Raw genomic sequence first — 18,951 nt, forward strand, 5'->3', positions numbered from 1 at the left:
AAACTGCTCCAAAGTGAATTTAGTAAAGCGAAACTGATTTTGGTGAATATTAGGCATGGAATAGTCCCGCCTTACTCCCTTACACCAAGTTACACCGGTTTATATGCGCTCGCAAGTTCACAAGAATCAGCCGCCTCGAATCAACAAGCAGCACCACCGTGATTTAAAATCAAACTAGATCATAAAGGCGTGCGTTGCCGCGCCTGTCCATCTTTGAAATTTAAGCTCCACTTTCTTTGTTTGCATTTATTTTTCCTTTTGCTACCATCATTATTGATCAATCATGTTCTACATGGGACTTTAGTTCAGGAAAAAGAAAGCATATCATTGCACCAGAGACTTAATGTAGTAGTAAAACAATAAAATATAGCTTAGTTACAATATTATTGTATTTTCTTGGGTAGTGCAAATTTTAATAATTATAGAATCTACTAAGATGCTCAACGGAACAACATGTACATTTGTTGAATTGAGAGGTATTCTACATCGGGGTGCAGAGAATAGCAATGGCTCTCGAACACCTAGAACTGCTCCCTGTTCGGACCTTGTAGTACAATCTATGACCAACCAAATAACGTACTAACACACGGATTCAACCAGGGAAAGCCGGTAGTCAATCCGCGTTAGCGCAGGAAACAGAGGGGTTGGGATCGTGCGTACGCACATATACACGCATCAGCGGACACCATTGATCATGGACGGTTTGAGTGAAGGAGGACAAAGAGGGGATCTCAAGAAGGTAAGGAGGGCATGCGATGGCAAGTTTATACTACCTGCTTCCTCGACCCACAATGGTGCTGAAGAACACGGGAAGGGTGGCGCCTAGCAGATACACGTTGGTAGGATGAGGACGGTAGCAGCGGGAAGAAGAAAAGCGGCGCCGTGACCTAGATGCGAGCCTGGTTGGGATCGTGCGTACGCACATATACACGCATCAGCGTACCCATGACACAGCGTCGGGAGAGTCAGATAAAGCATCGTACGGGCCTAGACCAGTTTTTGGGCCTATATGCAACCATATTCCTTAGCCGGCCCGGTTAAGTAGAGAAGCCCCAGATCGCTCTGCGGAGCAGCTGCCCGGTTAGCCAAGCGGGCCGCGCGGGTGACGAGCTGAAAAACGGCCAGACGCGAGCTGTGTGGCTGGATACGTAGATCTGGAGCGTCCAGTGGTGCCATCGAACGGTTGAGAACGTCGATTCGCTGTGAGAGGGCGTAGGTGGCTCAGTTTTACTGTTTTGTACTAACCGACCCAGTCGGATGTACAAGAAGGGGAAGAGAGAGGGCGGAGCCAGCAAAGACGTCTCCGCTGGAGACTGACGAAGACGGGCGCGGTTGCATGTAGAGTTGCTGAAGTAGAGGGCCGGCCTGCCGCACTTGTGCGTGACTAGAGGGAGGGCAGGCGGCCCTTGCTGGCCTTAGCGGGCGCCGAGGGAAGGAGCGAGGGGTGGGTGGGGTGTGGTGGCAGGGGGTCACGGATCGATGGGAGGAGGGTCTTGCGTGCGTGCGGTTTTTAGGTAGGGTTGCTGTCGGCCGGATAGGCCTTGGGCTTCTTGGAGATATGTTACCTTTTTCTTTTCTTGTTCTCTGTCACGGGTTCAGGGAGGCCGGCTGGTACCACATATATTTTAAATTTGAAAACTTTTGTACAATATATCTAAAACAGGTATCCCTAATCCATACATAATATTTATGTATATATTAAAGATAGTTAATTGCTTTTCCTTTGACAAGTGCAATTCTATTTGTTTATACCAACTAAATATTCGTCTGAAAAAGTCTGCAATTTGATCATATAAGGACCATACTTCTCTTTAATTTCACCAACTTCACATTATAGTTGGCAAGATAAAAACCAGAGGAGAACACCAAGAGCTCATGCTCATTTCAAACCAAAACAATTGAGAAACATTTGTACATTTTTACTATTCCGTCGCAACACATGCGCCCAATTTCTTCATTCAAAAATTGTTTTTCTCTCCCATTGCAATGCACATGCATGTTTCATAGTTGACGTCTAGATATATTTGGTTTCACAAAAAAATGTCCGAGAGAAAAATAATCTGAATACGAGTAGTTGTCGTGGCCAATATATAAAAGTCAGTGTTTCTCTTCGTAGACACTAGTATCTACTTGGTGTAGCAGTTACCCCCTGCGCTTTCACCCTCGAGGTCGAGATATCAAATTTATCAGGCTACTTTTTTTCTGCAAAATTGCTAATTCCCCTGGGTTACGAACTCCTGGTTGACCCACTGACATGTGGGTCCATTTATCATATTGACCGACACAAACTTGACAGCATTGACCGCTGGCTAGATCCACTAGTCGTTCACTCTGTGCTGGGGCTTTTATTTGTAATTAAAGTAATTTAGTTTTACATGTTCATTGTCAACAGGCACTAGTGAAGTGGACATACATTGGACTATTTTCTTAACAGGTCGTAGGTTAATTTCAAAAAAAAAAACAGGTTGTAGGTTTGAACCACATCTTTTCCATCTTTTTTTCATTATTATATTTGATGGCTTTCGCATAACTAAATAAATTGCGAGGCTGTTTTCTGCACACAAAAACTGGCGTGCAATGGTCATCCAACGCTTTGTGCACTCCCAACCAGTGACATGTGGGCCTCCGCCAGGTTGGTGCGCCACATGGCCAGGCCATACGGCTATATACGAGAGGAAGCACCGTATTTGCATGCCGGGACAAGTTATATGATCATAAATCCATATTTTTAAAATTTTAGCACTAAACTGAACATCGGGCGCAAGTTTTATGACTCCTGATGATATTAATATCACTGGGAGTCCGAGAACTTGCACCGCGTGTTCAGTTTGGTGCTGGAACTTTGAAAATACGGTTTTGTGGTCATCTAACTTGACTTAAACGTGCAGATACGATCACAATACACATATGCGGGTGTATCCATAGGTATGGGCCCACTTTTGTGAGTGACTGAAGGTGCTGTTGTGGTGTATTTTTACACAGAACACCCTCATAAACCTTTTATTTGTGAAGAAAAAGTCAACCATGGGTATGGGCCCACTTTTGCCAGTGATTGAAGGCGCTGGTGTGATGTATTTTTACACAAAACACTCTCATAAACTTTTTATTTGCGAAAAAAGTCAACCACTGCTATGAATTTATGCACAAAACTACCTCACATTTTTATATACGGAAAACAAGACAGCAGTACTGAATATATATGCGAAAATTAACAACCAAAAGAGGGTCTGTCAAGACTCGAACCTACATTAACATGAGACTCTCTAGCCACCACAACCATTCAGGACAGGATGTATAATATCACTTACCTATACGTATTAAACGAGGACCCATGTGGAACTTAAATGGCAGATACTGTGGCTATTTATCGCTGTTTTCCTCTTGTACCTGACGGCTGCAACCCTAGCCGTCGCCAGAGGCTGATCTTCCAACATTGTTCTTCGGTGGCTTCCCTCCGCCGGTGACCTCGGTCGTCGGTGGTAGGGTGGTCTCGTTTTTATTCATTCGTAGTCTAGTTTTTTAGATTGTTCATCGTCTTTGCTTCGGCGGCGACGATGACGACGCTGAATAAATATTCTTCGGATCCTTTCCTGACGAGGCCGTCAGTTATATGGTTGGGGATGGATTTGGAAACCAGTCTATTCAAGCAAGGATGTCATGGCGGCGGCGGTATCCTCGTGGTGGACCTGTGTCATCGGGCTCCGCCGTGGCGGCGGTGTTTGCTCCAGCGTCGGCGCGAAGCTTGGGAGGTAGTCCAGGAGCGGATGCAGATTGTGGTTTGCATCGACGACACCTGGAAGAAGGAACATGTGCTGCACTCGTGGTTCGTGGATGGCAGGTGTGGTTTCCTCCTTCGACACCTTAGTCGTGGTGGGGGGCCAGATCTGGAGTTCGATGGCGTGTCCAAGGTGTTGCCCTGGTCTGATTCGTTCAACGATAAAGGGCTTCACTTTTGGTGAGCCAGCTTGGAGATCCGCAAATCTGCATATCAGCGATGGAGCCGCGTCGAGCTCGGGTGAGGTGGTGATTCGTCATTCTTTTCTTCGGTGGCTGTTGTGGTGGTGCCGGAGGCAGGTGACGGGCGTTGGTGTCAAGCTCGGAGATGTTCTGCTATCTTTTCAGTTTTGTCATGTCGGTCTTTCCGTGACTTGTACTTTGTTCTTTATGATATAAATAAGACACGTATTACCATGAAAAAAAAAGATACTGCGGCTATTTTGGCGGGTGCTATTTTTTTTAAGATCTTGGTAAAACATAAGTAGACTAAAAGAAATGTAAAACATAAGCAATAAACTTATGTCCATATATTTGTGTGCTAAAAACTTATACACACTCTCGCAAAAAAAGCCCGAGCCCGACTACAGCTAAAATTTTGATTTTTGCAAGCCCGAGCCCGACCCGATCTGCCCGCCGGGCTCAATTTCCAGGCCTGAGCCTGGCCGATGGCACGATCAGGCCTGACCCGGCCTAGGATTTTCGGGCCGGACCGGGCTGCCCACGACCAAGTATAGCGCCATGAATGTTTTCAAAAAATTAAGTAAATTGATTTTGGAAAATATGCATTTAGTGTATTTCAAAATACTAGTAAAAGAGACTATGCGTTGCAATGGGAGAAAAAAATACTACATGTGAAACAACAACATATCCAGACTGTACACATTTTTCTAACCAATCGTCATATATAACATGTTAAAATTGGAGTTAGGCTTTAAAAGATATGTATATTTTTAAAGCATTTGAATTTGTACCTAAACAACATTTAAAAATGGTTAATGGGTAAAAATAACATCATATTAGTACACATTTTTCTAATTAATTTTCATTTATAACATGTTAAAATTGGAATAACGGTTTAAAGGTTACGAATATTTTTAAAGCATTTAAATCTCTTCCTAAACCAAATTAAAAAAATGGTTGACACGTAAAATTAACGTTGTATTCATATTCTACATATAATGTAATCAATTTTCATATATAACATGTTAAAATTGAAGTTACGGTTAAAAAGATATGATTATTTAAAAAAAAGATATTTATTCTTAATAGACAGCGGGGTGATTAACACATATATCAGCGGGGTTATGTAAAACTGCAAAATAGCCATTCATTGTGACTTAAATATGGATCACGAGTTAATTAGCATAAAAGGCAGGAGGTTTTGTATAAAATACAAAAAACGATTCTTTCTCACTTAAAATGGAGGGCCTTTTTTTGCAAAAATGAAGAGAACGTAAGACCAGAGGTGTTAGAGCATGTCCGATAGAAGACCCAAATTTGAAGATGTAAAAAATTACATCTCCAAAAAGTGATTTTGCATCTCCGAAAAAGGGCCAATTCCAACAGACGATGCAAAACGAAGATGTACAACAACTACTCCAATAGAAGATGCAAATGGAGATGGAAAAACTATATTTCAATTAGTACTTCATTTGAGGGGGCGGCGACGGGGCGGACGACGCGAGGGCGGTGAGGTCGGGGCGGCGGGGTCGGGCGAGGTTAACCGACGTCGAAGCGGCGGCGTCCAGAGGTGGGCAGCGAAGCGGCAGCGACGGGGCGGACGGCGCAGGGGCAACGAGGTCGGGCGGCGGCGACATGGCGGACGGCGCGGGAGTGGCAAGGTCGAGCGGCCACGACGGGGCGAACGACACCGGGGCGGCGAGGCCTGGCGGTGGCGACGGGGCGGACGACGCGGGGGCGGCGAGGTTGTTGGGCGACGTCGGGTGGCGGCGGGGTTGGGCGAGGTCGTAGCGACGACGTTAGGCAGCGGGGTGGGGCGGGGCAACTCGAGCGACGGCCGGGGGCTGGTGGAGGAGCGGCGCGGGGCCGAATCGGGCAGCGGAAATTAGTGGCAGCCGACGGTGGAGGAACCATGGAGTCGGCGAGGCAGTCAGTGGGGAAAGGGGGTGAAGTCGCGACGGGCCTGGCGGCCATCGGGTGGGTGGCGGCGGCCGCCATTTGGCGCGATTTAGCCATTGGCGGAATTGGGCAGGCGGTGACTGGTCGCGCGGATGAGAATAGTACGGCAGTTAGGCAGTTGGTGGGTGGTTATGTTTTTACATCTCCTGTAGGTAAAGATGTAAATTTACACTGCGAGGTGTTGTAGTTTATATTTTCAAATGAGATGTAAGCATCTACATCATGTGTTGGAGAGATGTTTTTGGCCTTGAAGATAAAAAATTAGTTATTTTTACATATACGTCTTTTATTGGAGATGCTCTTAGCAGCTTTATCTACTCCCTCCGTTTCAAATACACGCCTTCCTTTTGGCAAAATATAGATGTATTTAGACATGTTTTAGTATATAGGAACATTCATTTTTGGATAAATGAAAGTCAAGTATTTTGAAATGGAGGAAGTATCTACTACCCTATAAAAGGAAGAGAGGGGCAGATCCAAACAATCAGAACCATCTATCATCAAGATCTAATGGCCCTTAATCCTTCGGTGTTTAACGCTGCAAGCTACGCCGCTTAAGCCATCGTCGATCACTAACCTACCCACCTTTTCGAGAAAAAAAATAGAGCTGCGCACACCCACGCCCGCACGACGCCACGACCTCTCGCCCGCTCCTCCTCCTGCCTCCCGCACCGTTCGCCTCCCACGCCGGCCGCACGCCTCCCCTCCCTCGCCGGCCTGCCTCCCGCACTCGTTTGAACGCCGCCGCCGCCTGTTCTCTTGTGCTTCCCGGCATACACATGCGACCGTGAGCAGCCCCCCCCCCCCCACCGCGCGGCGGTCCTCCTCTGCTGCCCCGAGAACGCCGCTGCCCACCGGTCTGCCTCTCTGCTGCCCAAGAACGCCGCCCGCTGGTCTGCCTCCGCTGCCCAGTATATGATACAGTTTTTGTTCCATACACAGTAGAATTTGATGCTTGTGGTTATGATTGTACGCATTATGTTTGTAGCTGTACTAGACAGTGGTGAAGATCAGTCAATTTTGCGGCAAAAGCATATTTGTAGACAATATTCAGGGTGGTGTTGTGGGTGCATTCGTATATTGCTATTTTCCAAAGTGTTTTTGTGACAACGAAAGGATTGAACATCAGTCATGATCATTTTTAACCTTGTTTTTTCACTTTGTTTGGTGATTACAGTACAAATCCGCGCGACCGTGCAATAGTGGACAGCTTACACATTTAATCATAATTGTTCTGCTCAATTGTGACACTCTGTATTTCTAGGACTCTATTTGAAACATGCTTCTTTCTGAAACCCTATCAAGGTAAAGACATTCTTCTTTGTCTTTCACTGATTCAAGTAGTAGGGGAAAAAACCTTCTCACTCTTTACACAGATTTGCTATATATATGGGAACCAGGTGGAAGTATCCTCCACATATTAGTCGATTTTAATTGGTTTGTACAGGTGCCACTGATACAACACTCGACGAGTTCGATTTGGCGCAGGATCAAAGTTGTTTGTTGTTCTGTTCCATGATTCCTAGGATTTTTTTGTCTCATCAAAGGTGGCCACATTAAGATTCAGATTTTTTTCACTTAATGATGAGATGTTTAGTCATCCTCCTGGGGCTCCAATCTGTGAGTATGTTGGTGTTTTGAGGAGGACTGAACAAGTGGAAGTTTTGCTACAGAACAACTTCATATTTGTCATTGACTGTCTTGAAACTATGAAGGGTTTAGATGACGGGAGGTACTAATTGTTTCACTTCAATCTTTCATTTCGCTTACACATCATTTGTCTCATTGCTTGGTTTCTTATTTTGTCTCTTGTACAGAAAGGGCAGGGCTTGATATGCATATGCCATCACTTCAAGCTGAGAATAATTCTGAGGCACCAACGGCACCGGAGTACTGCATTGATGTTGGCTCTGTTGGAAGTTTCGCAAGGTTCATAAACCACAGCTGCAACCCTAACCTCTTCGTCCAATGTATCCTAACCAATCACCACGACGTCAAGCTAGAAAAGGTGATGCTTTTTGTTGCAAACATGATACTTCCACTTCAGGTGAGTTGATTTCTGTTGCATCTCAACAATTTCTACAGGTCAAACTTTATAGCTTCTCTTGAGTTCTAACTATTATATGTGCTTTGCAGGTGCTTTGATATGACTATGGCTATGTCTTGAACAGTGTCGTTTCTGCGGATGGTGAAATCGTCAACCTGCCATGTTACTGTGGTGCCCCAGACTGCCAGAAGCGACTCTACTAGCGGATCTCCTCCGTTTGGGTTCTGGAGGAAGCAGGATTATAGGTAGTATTGGGGGGATGAATGTGGCAATGCCTGCTGTGTACATGACAAGCAAGACATCCTATAATTATTAGTGAAAGAAGTGTGTTCTCATTTTGTGTAGGGTAGATGGCATGCTGGACATGCTAATTATATTTAGAAAATAAAGTTTGCCTGGGTGACACGCCCGCTGGTCACGATGGCATGATATTTTGTGAACAACTCATCCATATAAGTTGATGGAGGATTTAACAGGTCTTTATACATTTACATGGTCGACATCCTGCTTTTGATGTACGTCTGTTTATATTTCAGCATATTTGTTCTTTCTGTTACCAGGTAGCACATGACATCGACAGCTGCGACGTCGGGAACTCCCTTGCAGTTGTCGAATATGTCAATGAAATTTACAGCTTCTATAGACGGACCGAGGTAATTATCTTCTTGGAACCCCGTCGAAGTTATTTATAGAGTTCTGCCCGGGTATGGTAATAATAATCTCATTGACAAATTCTCTATGCTGTAGGAGTTGTGCTGTGTGTCCCCCACCTACATGGCACACCAAACTGATATCAATGAGAAAATGCGCGATATTCTGATTTACTGGTTGATTGAGGTAAGGATTCCATTTGATGCTCGGTGGATTTGGCAAATTAGTCTTAACTTAGTATGCTCTGGAATGGAAAGTTCTTAGGAACCCCAATGTTTCATTGTCCAATGTAGGTGCACTATAAGCTTGAGCTACTGGGTGAAACACTATTCCTTGCTGTCAACATCATTGATAGATCAATGCATAGAAAACGATGTCTCAAATTTTCTCTTAAATGGAACATGCAAGTTTCTCAACTGTTGAGTGAAGCTTTCCTTCAAAATAATTATAAATACTACAGGAAGGATAGTAAGACAATGACAGTTCATTGGAATATAGATTTTGAGAGGACATATATGGGTTTAGCTCTCTGTAATTACATATTACTTTCCTTGCTGATGCTATTGCTCACGTTGTAAAACTGGCCTACATTGCACACATGGTTTCCAGCAAAGAAAACAGTTTGATGATTTATCAACTAAATGAAAATATTATCGCTCGTGTGCTCAAGTAATATTTTAGTGCTTAAAACAAAAGAAACCATTTTATCACTCCTGCAGTCCACAAGAACAGAGAAAGAGAGAAAAAGAACTTCCACCATAATCTTGTCTTCCTACTTACTCTTACTGACAAAGAAAATAAACTATAAAGGAACCTTTTAAGAAAATAAATAAAGATCCTTTTTGGTCTAAAATATACAACTCCCAACTTGACTTTTACTTCTGCTATGTGCATGTTCATCCCGCTGAGTGAAGTGATGGATGGTTTCAAGCAAAGAAAACAGTGTCATGTTGTACTTGTACATACTGGAACTGTAGGCAAAACAAAGTGATGGATGGTCTACAAGATGATCTGGATGAATTCATCTCCAGGGTAAATGAGCCAACCAGTGTGCATGCCGTTTGGTTGGAAATAATATTGGCTCGAAAATGTATGAGTGCATTATTGACATCTGACATCGCCAAATCCGTCGTTCATGCTTCCTTGTTAAGCATATCTTTGTAAATTCTCCTGGGGACAAAAAGTATAACTTGCTATTTGCGACATTCCCACTACATGAGGTTCACATATATAATCGTCTATTTTTTTAGTTTGTGATCAATCAAAATGCTTAGAGTTTTTTAAAGCACCATCAATAATCTCTATTTATATAGAGATAAGTAATGAAAACAATAGCATTCAACAACTTTAAACCTAACTCTCAGTAGCTGCCTGCAAATGTGGTCCAGACCTCCCATGCTAACTTTGAAAGTATGGTACCATGTCATATGATGAATGTTTAGCTTGGTTGTTTTTTGTTGTTGTCATTTTCTTACACTAGCATCAAGAACTATAAGAATATGGTAGTATGACAGACACGTAGGCAAGGTGTAATTGATTGGGAGTGGATGTATTTTTAAAAAATGAATTAGTCGAGTGCAAGCTTACTAGTTACTAGATAAAGATAAACAAAAGTAGAAACAAGAAACAACAAAGAAAAGCTAACGGATGAAAGAAAAAAAATACATGGCTGCTTGAGGCGAGTCGTATGTTCGTCTTGCTACGAGCTGAGACACAGACGCTCCCAACGTGGATATCCAGAGCCCATGCAAAAGCACGCACTATGATCACGGCTGAGAGAGAGAGATGACCAAAAGCAAGAACAAAGAGCAATTAAGATGTTCATGGATGCGGGCCAACCCAGTAATAATTGAGAAAATTAAAAAGAAGTGAAGAAAAAGGAGAAAGAAAAAAATGAATCACGAACCTTCCAGAAGGTTTTCATTTTTTTTGAGACAATTCCAGAAGGTTTTCAAAACCGGAAACCCGGGATCGCATGAACCATTAATGGGCCGGCCACCTCAAAACACTCTTTGATCTCTTTGTGCGTGTCCCCGACAATTTGCTGCAGTGAGTGCCAAATATGATGTTTTTTTTTCTTTTGGGAGCAGTTTCAGAAATCTTCTGTGGGCCGGTTTGGATAGGTTTTTAGAGCTTCCGCACGGATATTTCCCATGTTATATTTTTCTGTATGTTTTCTATAGCGGTTTTCATCATGGTTATTTTCTTTTGGTTTTCACTCGTTCTTTCTATTCGTTTTTATTCTCTTCTTATTTTTCCTATATCTTCATTTTAAAAATGTAGAATATTTTTCAAATACACGATGAACATTTTTAAGATACACGTTGAACATTTTATTTTCCAAAAACACATTAAATTTTACTTAATTCACGGTGAACTTTGTCTTTAGCATAGATTGAACGTTTTTTATAAATCCCATGAAATTTTGTTTGAATGTGCAAACATTTATTAACTTTAATGTCATGAACATATTTTTTTAAATCTCAGTAACATTATTTAATTGATACAAAACACTTTTTAATTACAATAATACTTATTCTAATTGTATTATTATTACTTTAATGTCATGAACATATTTTTTATATACATGGACAACATATTAGATTATTATGAATTTTCTATAAAAATGCAATGATTTTATATTACAAGCGTGTGAACATTTTCTAAATGTCACAAACCTTTTATTGAATGGTATGAATATTTTTTAGACATTGTGCGATTTACATTTTTACACAGCATGAATATATTTGAAATGTGCCATAATTATTTTAAAATTTTATGTACATTAATTTCTGCAAAAAATGTATTTAGAGTATTTATAAAGATAAACAAAAGTAGAAAGATGAAAAATAATTAAAAATGCTAACAGACGAAGAAAAACTGAACGAAGCGGAAGAAAGAAGAAGACCGAACAAAACGATCCATACTTGGTCAGCCCACTATGGAGGCTCCTTGAGGCGAGTTGTATCTTTGTTTCGCTGCAAGCGAGTCCCAGACGCTGCCAACGTGGACATCCAGAGCCCTTGCAAAATCACGCACTCTGGTCATGGCTGAGACAGAGATGACCAAGAACAAGAAGCAAGAGAAAATTAGCATGTTCATGGATGCGGCCTGCACCGTTAATCATTGAGCAGATTAAAAACTAGAGAAAATAAAAGAAACAGGAAAAGGGAAAAAGGAAAATAAGTAAAAAAAAGGAAAAAAATGATCCAAACCCAGAAAAAATGGCTGGGAACCTCCTAGGGAAAACCGGGATCACCGAAACGCTTAACGGGCTGACCCACTTCAAAACACCCGCGTGATTTTCCTGTGCATGGCCTCCACAATTAGCCGTAGCGAGCAACAAATAGGGTTTTTGTCCTTCTGGGTACAGTTTTTGAAAGCTTCTATGGACAGGTTTGCAGTGGTTTCTAAAGCTTCCTCAAGGATTGCTTTTTCTTTTTCAGTGGGTTTTCTACAGTGGTTTTCATCGGGTTTTTTTGGTTATCTCTTGTTCTTTCTGTTCATTTTTCTTCTATTTTTATTTCTTAATTTATCTTCATTTTTCAAAAACATGTGCACTTTTTTTTCAAATACATGTTAAACATTTTTAAAGGTACTCGTTGAACATTGATTTTGAAAGGACATTGAATTTTTTAATACATGGTGAATAGTTTTTAACACAGATTAAACTTTTTCATTAATGACATGCAATTTTGCTTAAAATGTGCAAACATTTATTAAGTGTTAGGACATTTTTGCAACTTAGTGTTAAAAACTATTTACCGTGTATTTGAAAATTTGCACATTTTTTTCAAATACATTTTAAACATTTTTTAGATAGTCATTGAACATTGTTTTTAAAAAAGACATTGTATTTTTTAAAACACGGTGAATAGTTTTTAACACATATTAAACATTTTTCATTAATGACATGCAACATTGCTTAAAATGTGCAAACATTTATTAAGTGTTAGGACATTTTTGCAAATTTTACAAAAAAATTAGTGGTACAAAATATTTTGTTTTAATTACGAGAATATTATTATTATTATTATTATTATTATTATTATTATTATTATTATTATTATGTCATGAACATATTTTTGATATGGGTGATCTTTTTCATATTATTATGTATTTATTATATAAATGCAATTATTATTTTTTGCAAATTTTTGAACATTTGTTATTGTCACAAACCTTTTATTGAATGGTATGAATAATTTTTAGACATTGTGTGATTTAAATTTATACGCTGCATGAAGAAATTTGAAATTCGTCATGAATGTTTTTAAAAACTAATTTCTGGAACATGTGTATTTTTTCAGTATTTCAAAATATAAACAAAAGCCAAAGCAAGAAAAACAAACAAACAGATGAAAGAAAAACTGAATGAAATGAAGGAAAGGAGACCGAACGAAACGACCCCTACTGGGCCGGCTCACTACGGAGGCTGCTTGAGATGAGTTGTATGTTCGTTTCGTTGCATGCCAGACATAGATGTTCGCAACGCGAACATCCAAAGCCTTTGCAAAATCAGGCACTCTTATCACGGCTAAGACAGAGATGACCAAGAGCAAGAAGCAAGAGCAAATTAACATGTTCATGGATGCGACAAGAACACATCACAAGGCAAAAGGACATATTGATGGATATGACAAGAATACACCACAAGGCAAAAGAACATTGGGACCTCACTCGTCGAGAGATCGTAACTTCCAAAATGTCAAGATCTTTTTACTATGGAAGTGGTAGTCACAATGGTAGTGTGTTGAACCATGCTCCATGTTGCATTTGTTTTTTTAATGAAATTTGCTTTATGTTTATCTTTTTGGTTGATCTATGATATTACCTTCATTAAAATTCATGAACAGATGTGATATGACTTTGGAAAAAAAAATCAACACTTGTAATGTATGCCTTGAAATACCAATGTCATACTAAATATGTTATAGAATTGGACTTGAAACGAGCCTTACTTATGCAATAGGATCAAAGAAAATAGCAATTTTTTTGCGGGAACTAAATTGTGGGATGGGTTAAAATGCAAATCCATTTTTTCCCTTTTGTCAATTAAGTATTATAGATTTGTTCCTAGGTGCTAACGTTGGGGATGCATTTATATAGTTAAAACACTTTGAAATGGACGACATGAAACAAGACAAAAGGTCCTTATATGGGCTATGGGCTGGCCCATGGAGTCACCGCAAGGCCAGGGAGCGGTGCTAAAACAAAAAGCTACTCCCCCGTTCCTAAATATAAGTCATATAAGTCTGTCTAGAGATTTCAGTACAGACTATATACAGATATATATAGATAGATATATTTTAGAGTGCAGATTCACTCATTTTGCTCCATGTGTGACGACGATGAATTTGGCCGCAGCATGCATGCATGTGAGCTTCAAAGAAAAAACGGGGACATGTGTTGGACGATACCGCCGCCACACTGCAAGAGCCAACAAGTCGCCAAGACTTGATCTGCAAAATCTACAAATTGCAACTAGACGCGCCGACGGCTTTGGCGTGTCAGTGTGAACACGCAGATCGTTCGATGGATCGGACCTCGATCTCGATCCGGACACCAAACGAAAAGCAAGGCGGTGTAATAACCTGTTACAGATAGGGAGTGGAGCGACCGCACTGCAACGACGACCATCCCCCACTTGGCAACATGCATGCAGAGAAAAGCGGAAACTGAACCTACTACGTACGTACCTCAGTCGACCCATCATCTCCGTCCTTGCTCTGGTCGGACATGCATGTCCCCTCGTTCAACGCTACTGCTGGCACACTGGTTGCAAGCCAACAAGTTGACAGGACTTGAAGCTGCAAAACCTACAGCATTCTAGTTGTAGTAGAGTACGTAGTATACAGGAACACAGCTGCAAAGTATTGGATCAAACTCGCCGACTTTGGCGAGTCTGAACACGCAGATCATTCGACGGATCGACATTCGTTGACCTCGAGGCACCAAACGAAAAGCAAAGCAAAGCGGTGGAGTGACGGTGAACAGATAGGGAGGGGGACAGATGGAAAGGTCGCACTCACTCACTCGTCATCTAAGCTATAGCCAGCCAGCAAAGTATCAGGGTTCACAAGCTAGTCAAAATGCAAACAATTTGCTGTAGTGCATGCCTTCTCAAGATGGTTCTTCTGAGATAAGCCACCTAGCTAGCTAGCTACGTACCATAACACAAAGTGAGAGCCTATAATCGTGATCCATCGATCCGAAAGATAGATACACATAGCTGAGTACCGCTAGCACCTGGGCACAAACACGGAAGCGGGAATATCCGGTCCTCTTGATTTGGCGTGAATATATTCAGTGTCCTGTCCGGAACGGTCAAGATCTAACCACCACGTACGTACGTTCTCGATCTTGTCTTGGAAAATGGAAGCACTTGGTTCACACCTGCCCGGCCGGGCCAACCAGGAGTGCCTTGTCCGGCACTGCTTGTTTCCAGAGCGGCGGCGAGCAACGACAAGGCCACGATGGGTGACCCCGGTGCTCGTCGTTGCTCGCCGCCATTGCTGCGACAGCGATCTTGGCCAGGAGAGCTAGGTGCATCTGCAATCAGACTTGCCAAATTCGACTTTTATACGAGTCCGTGGATGCGTCCCAACGGCTCATCATATCTCGTGTCCGGTATGCACATATCTTAAATCCAAATTTTAAAATTGACAGTCAGTCAGACTTGATAAATCAGACTCCTTATATGTCCGCGGATGCGTCTGTTACGCCTGTGGATGCATCCGGATGGCTTCTCATATTTCATGTCCGGCATCCACATAAATCAAATTTGAACTTTTAAATTTATGAAAATCCATAGATGTCCATCACACACGTCAATGTCGCACGTAAATAACAAATGTTGGTGATGAAAATACATAGTACTTATATAAAATTTATTTTAAGTGCACAACTCAAACATTAACCTTTTGGTTTTCATTGTGGGTCAATATATGCTCCACAAGATTATGGAGTAGTTGCGCGTGCACTTGATGATCTCAAAGATTCTGATGCATAGAAAGTTCATAAACTGATTTGCATCTTGATCTTTTAGGATTTGTACTTGTTCTTCAAGTGATTCAAAATCATTGTTTGGGCAGTAGTAGAAAAAGACTCATTTGTCCCGCTTCATAAGGCCCATTTGTCCCGGTTTCGGAACCAGGACTAAAGGGTTGGTACTAAAGCCCAATACCTTTAGTCCCGGTTCTTATACGAACCGGGACAAATGGAGCTCCACGTGGCCGCTTTGGCTTGCCCAGGCAGGGGGGCCTTTGGTCCCGGTTGGTAGCACCAACCGAGACCAAAAAGCGTCCACGCGTCAGCAGTTCAGGGGCGGGGGTTTTGTTTTTTTTGAAGGGGGGGGGGGTTGGGGGTTTTGTAGGGTTAATTTAGGGGTTTCATATATTGTGTTAGCTAGCTAATAAAGAGAAGTGTCCTCTCTTATCTCCGTGCTTGGTCGACGCTACGTACTATACGTATAGAGAGGACTTGACCGTTGGAGAACGTAGTAATTTCAAAAAAAAATCCTACGCACACGCAAGATCATGGTGATGCATAGCAACGAGAGGAGAGAGTGTTGTCCACGTACCCTCGTAGGCCGAAAGCGGAAGCATTATGACAACGCGGTTGATGTAGTCGTACGTCTTCACGATCGACCGATCGTAGTACCGAACGTACGGCACCTCCGCGATCTGCACACGTTCAACTCGGTGACGTCCCACGAACTCACGATCCAGTAGAGCTTCGAGGAAGAGCTTTGTCAGCACGATGGCGTGATGAAGGTGATGATGAAGCTACCGGCGCAGGGCTTCGCCTAAGCACTACGACGATATGACCGAGGTGGATTATGGTGGAGGGACGGCTAAGAGATCAATGATCAACTTGTGTCTCTATGGGGTGCCCCCTGGCCACGTATATAAAGGATGCAGGGAGGAGGAGGCCGGCCCTCATAGGGCGCGCCCAAAGTGTGGAGTCCTACTAGGACTCCCTAGTCCTAGTAGGATTCCACCTCCCACATGGAATAGGAAAAAGGGAAGGGAGAAGGAGAAGGAAGGAAGGGGCGCCCCTTTCCCTAGTCCAATTCGGACCAGTCCATGGGGAAGGGGCTCGGCCACCCTTGAGGCCTTTCTCTCCTTTCCCGTATGGCCCATTAAGGCCCAATACGAATTCCCGTAACTCTCCGGTACTCGGAACCTTTCGGATGTCCGAATATAGTCTTCCAATATATCGATCTTTACGTCTCGACCATTTCGAGACTCCTCGTTATGTCCCCGATCTCATCTGGGACTCCTAACAAACTTCGGTCATCAAATCACATAACTCATAATACAAATCATCACAGAACGTTAAGCGTGCGGACCCTACGGGTTCGAGAACTATGTAGACATGACCGAGACTCATCTCCGGTCAATAACCAATAGCGGAACGTGGATGCTCATATTGGTTCCTACATATTCTACGAAGATCTTTATCGGTCAAACCGTATAACAACATACGCTGTTCCCTTTGTCATCGGTATGTTACTTGCCCGAGATTCGATCGTCGGTATCTCAATACCTAGTTCAATCTCGTTACCGGCAAGTCTCTTTACTCGTTCCGTAATGCATCATCCCGCAACAAACTCATTAGTCACATTGCTTGCAAGGCCTATAGTGATGTGCATTACCGAGAGGGCCGAGAGATACCTCTCCGACAATCGGAGTGACAAATCCTAATCTCGATCTATGCCAATTCAACAAGTACCATCGGAGACACCTGTAGAGCATCTTTATAATCACCCAGTTATGTTGTGACGTTTGATAGCACACAAGGTGTTCCTCCGGTATTCGGGAGTTGCATAATCTCATAGTCTGAGGAACATGTATAAGTCATGAAGAAAGCAGTAGCAATGAAACTGTAACGATCATAATGCTAAGCTAACGAATGGGTCTTGTCCATCACATCATTCTCCTAATGATGTGATCCCGTTCATCAAATGACAACACATGTCTATGGTTTAGGAAACATAACCATCTTTGATAAATGAGCTAGTCAAGTAGAGGCATACTAGGGACACTTTGTTTTGTCTATGTATTCACACATGTACTAAGTTTCCGGTTAATACAATTCTAGCATGAATAATGAACATTTATCAAGAAATAGAAATAAATAATAACTTTACTATTGCCTCTAAGGCATATTTCCTTCAGTCTCCCACTTGCACTAGAGTCAATAATCTAGTTCACATCGCCATGTGATTTTACACCAATAGTTCACATCACCATGTGATTAACACCCATAGTTCACATTGTCATGTGACCAACACTCAAAGGATTTACTAGAGTCAGTAATCCAGTTCACATCGCCATGTGATTAACACCCAAAGAGTACTAAGGTGTGATCATGTTTTGCTTGTGAGAGAAGTTTAGTCAACGGGTCTGCCAAATTCAGATCTGTATGTATTTTGCAAATTTCTATGTCTACAATGCTCTGCACGGAGCTCTTTGCTAATTGCTCCCACTTTTAATATGTATCCGGATTGTGACTTAGAGTCATCCAGATCGGTGTCAAAGCTTGCATCGACGTAACTCTTTACGATTAACTCTTTATCACCTCCATAACCGAAAATATTTCCTTAGTCCTCTGAGGATAATTTTGACCGTTGTCCAGTGATCTACTCCTAGATGAAAATTGTACTCCCTTGCCAAACTCAGGGCAGTGTATACAATAGGTCTGGTACACAAAATGGCATACTTTATAGAACCTATGGCTGAGGCATAGGGAATGACTTTCATTCTCTCTCTATCTTCTGCCGTGGTCGTGATTTGAGTCTTACTCAACTTCACACCTTGCAACACAGGCAAGAACTCCTTCTTTGACTATTCCATTTTGAACTACTTCAAAAACTTGTCAAGGTATGTACTCATTGAAAAAACTTATCAAGCATCTTGATCTATCTCTATAGATCTTGATGCTCAATATGTAAGCAGCTTCACCGAGGTCTTTCTTTGAAAAACTCTTGTTAAAGTATCCTTTTATGCTATCTAGAAATTCTATATCATTTTCAATCAACAATATGTCATCCACATATAATATTAGAAATGCTATAGAGCTCCCACTCACTTTCTTGTAAATACAGGCTTCTCCAAAAGTCTGTATAAAACCATATGCTTTGATCACACTATCAAAACGTTTATTCCAACTCCGAGATGCTTGCACCAGTCCATAAATGGATCGCTGGAGCTTGCACACTTTATTAGCATCCTTTGGACCGATAAAACCTTCACGTTGCATCATATACAACTCTTCTTCCAGAAATCCATTCAGGAATGCAGTCTTTACATCCATTTGCCAAATTTCATAAT

General features: G+C 42.0%; 1 protein-coding gene across 2 annotated transcripts; it reads left to right on the forward strand.

Annotated features, from left to right (window-relative positions):
• The first annotated feature begins 6,561 nt into the window (after positions 1–6,561).
• LOC109753844 (histone-lysine N-methyltransferase, H3 lysine-9 specific SUVH4) lies at positions 6,562–9,313 on the forward strand. Of its 2 annotated transcripts, XR_005757859.3 has the most exons (6): positions 6,562–7,648; positions 7,734–7,963; positions 8,053–8,439; positions 8,524–8,616; positions 8,711–8,800; positions 8,908–9,313. XR_005757859.3 is itself a non-coding variant. In XM_073498084.1 (5 exons), exons 1-3 carry the CDS (start codon positions 7,639–7,641, stop codon positions 8,059–8,061), a joined length of 249 nt encoding a protein of 82 aa, XP_073354185.1. In that variant the 5' UTR covers positions 6,562–7,638; the 3' UTR covers positions 8,062–8,616; positions 8,711–8,800; positions 8,908–9,313. The 2 variants fall into 2 exon arrangements, 1 of the variants encoding a protein (XP_073354185.1); XM_073498084.1 differs by having other exon boundaries at positions 8,053–8,616.
• The last annotated feature ends 9,638 nt before the right edge of the window (positions 9,314–18,951 follow it).

This window comes from Aegilops tauschii, chromosome 5, assembly GCF_002575655.3.
Source record: "Aegilops tauschii subsp. strangulata cultivar AL8/78 chromosome 5, Aet v6.0, whole genome shotgun sequence".
In the NCBI taxonomy this organism is placed as follows: domain Eukaryota; kingdom Viridiplantae; phylum Streptophyta; class Magnoliopsida; order Poales; family Poaceae; genus Aegilops; species Aegilops tauschii.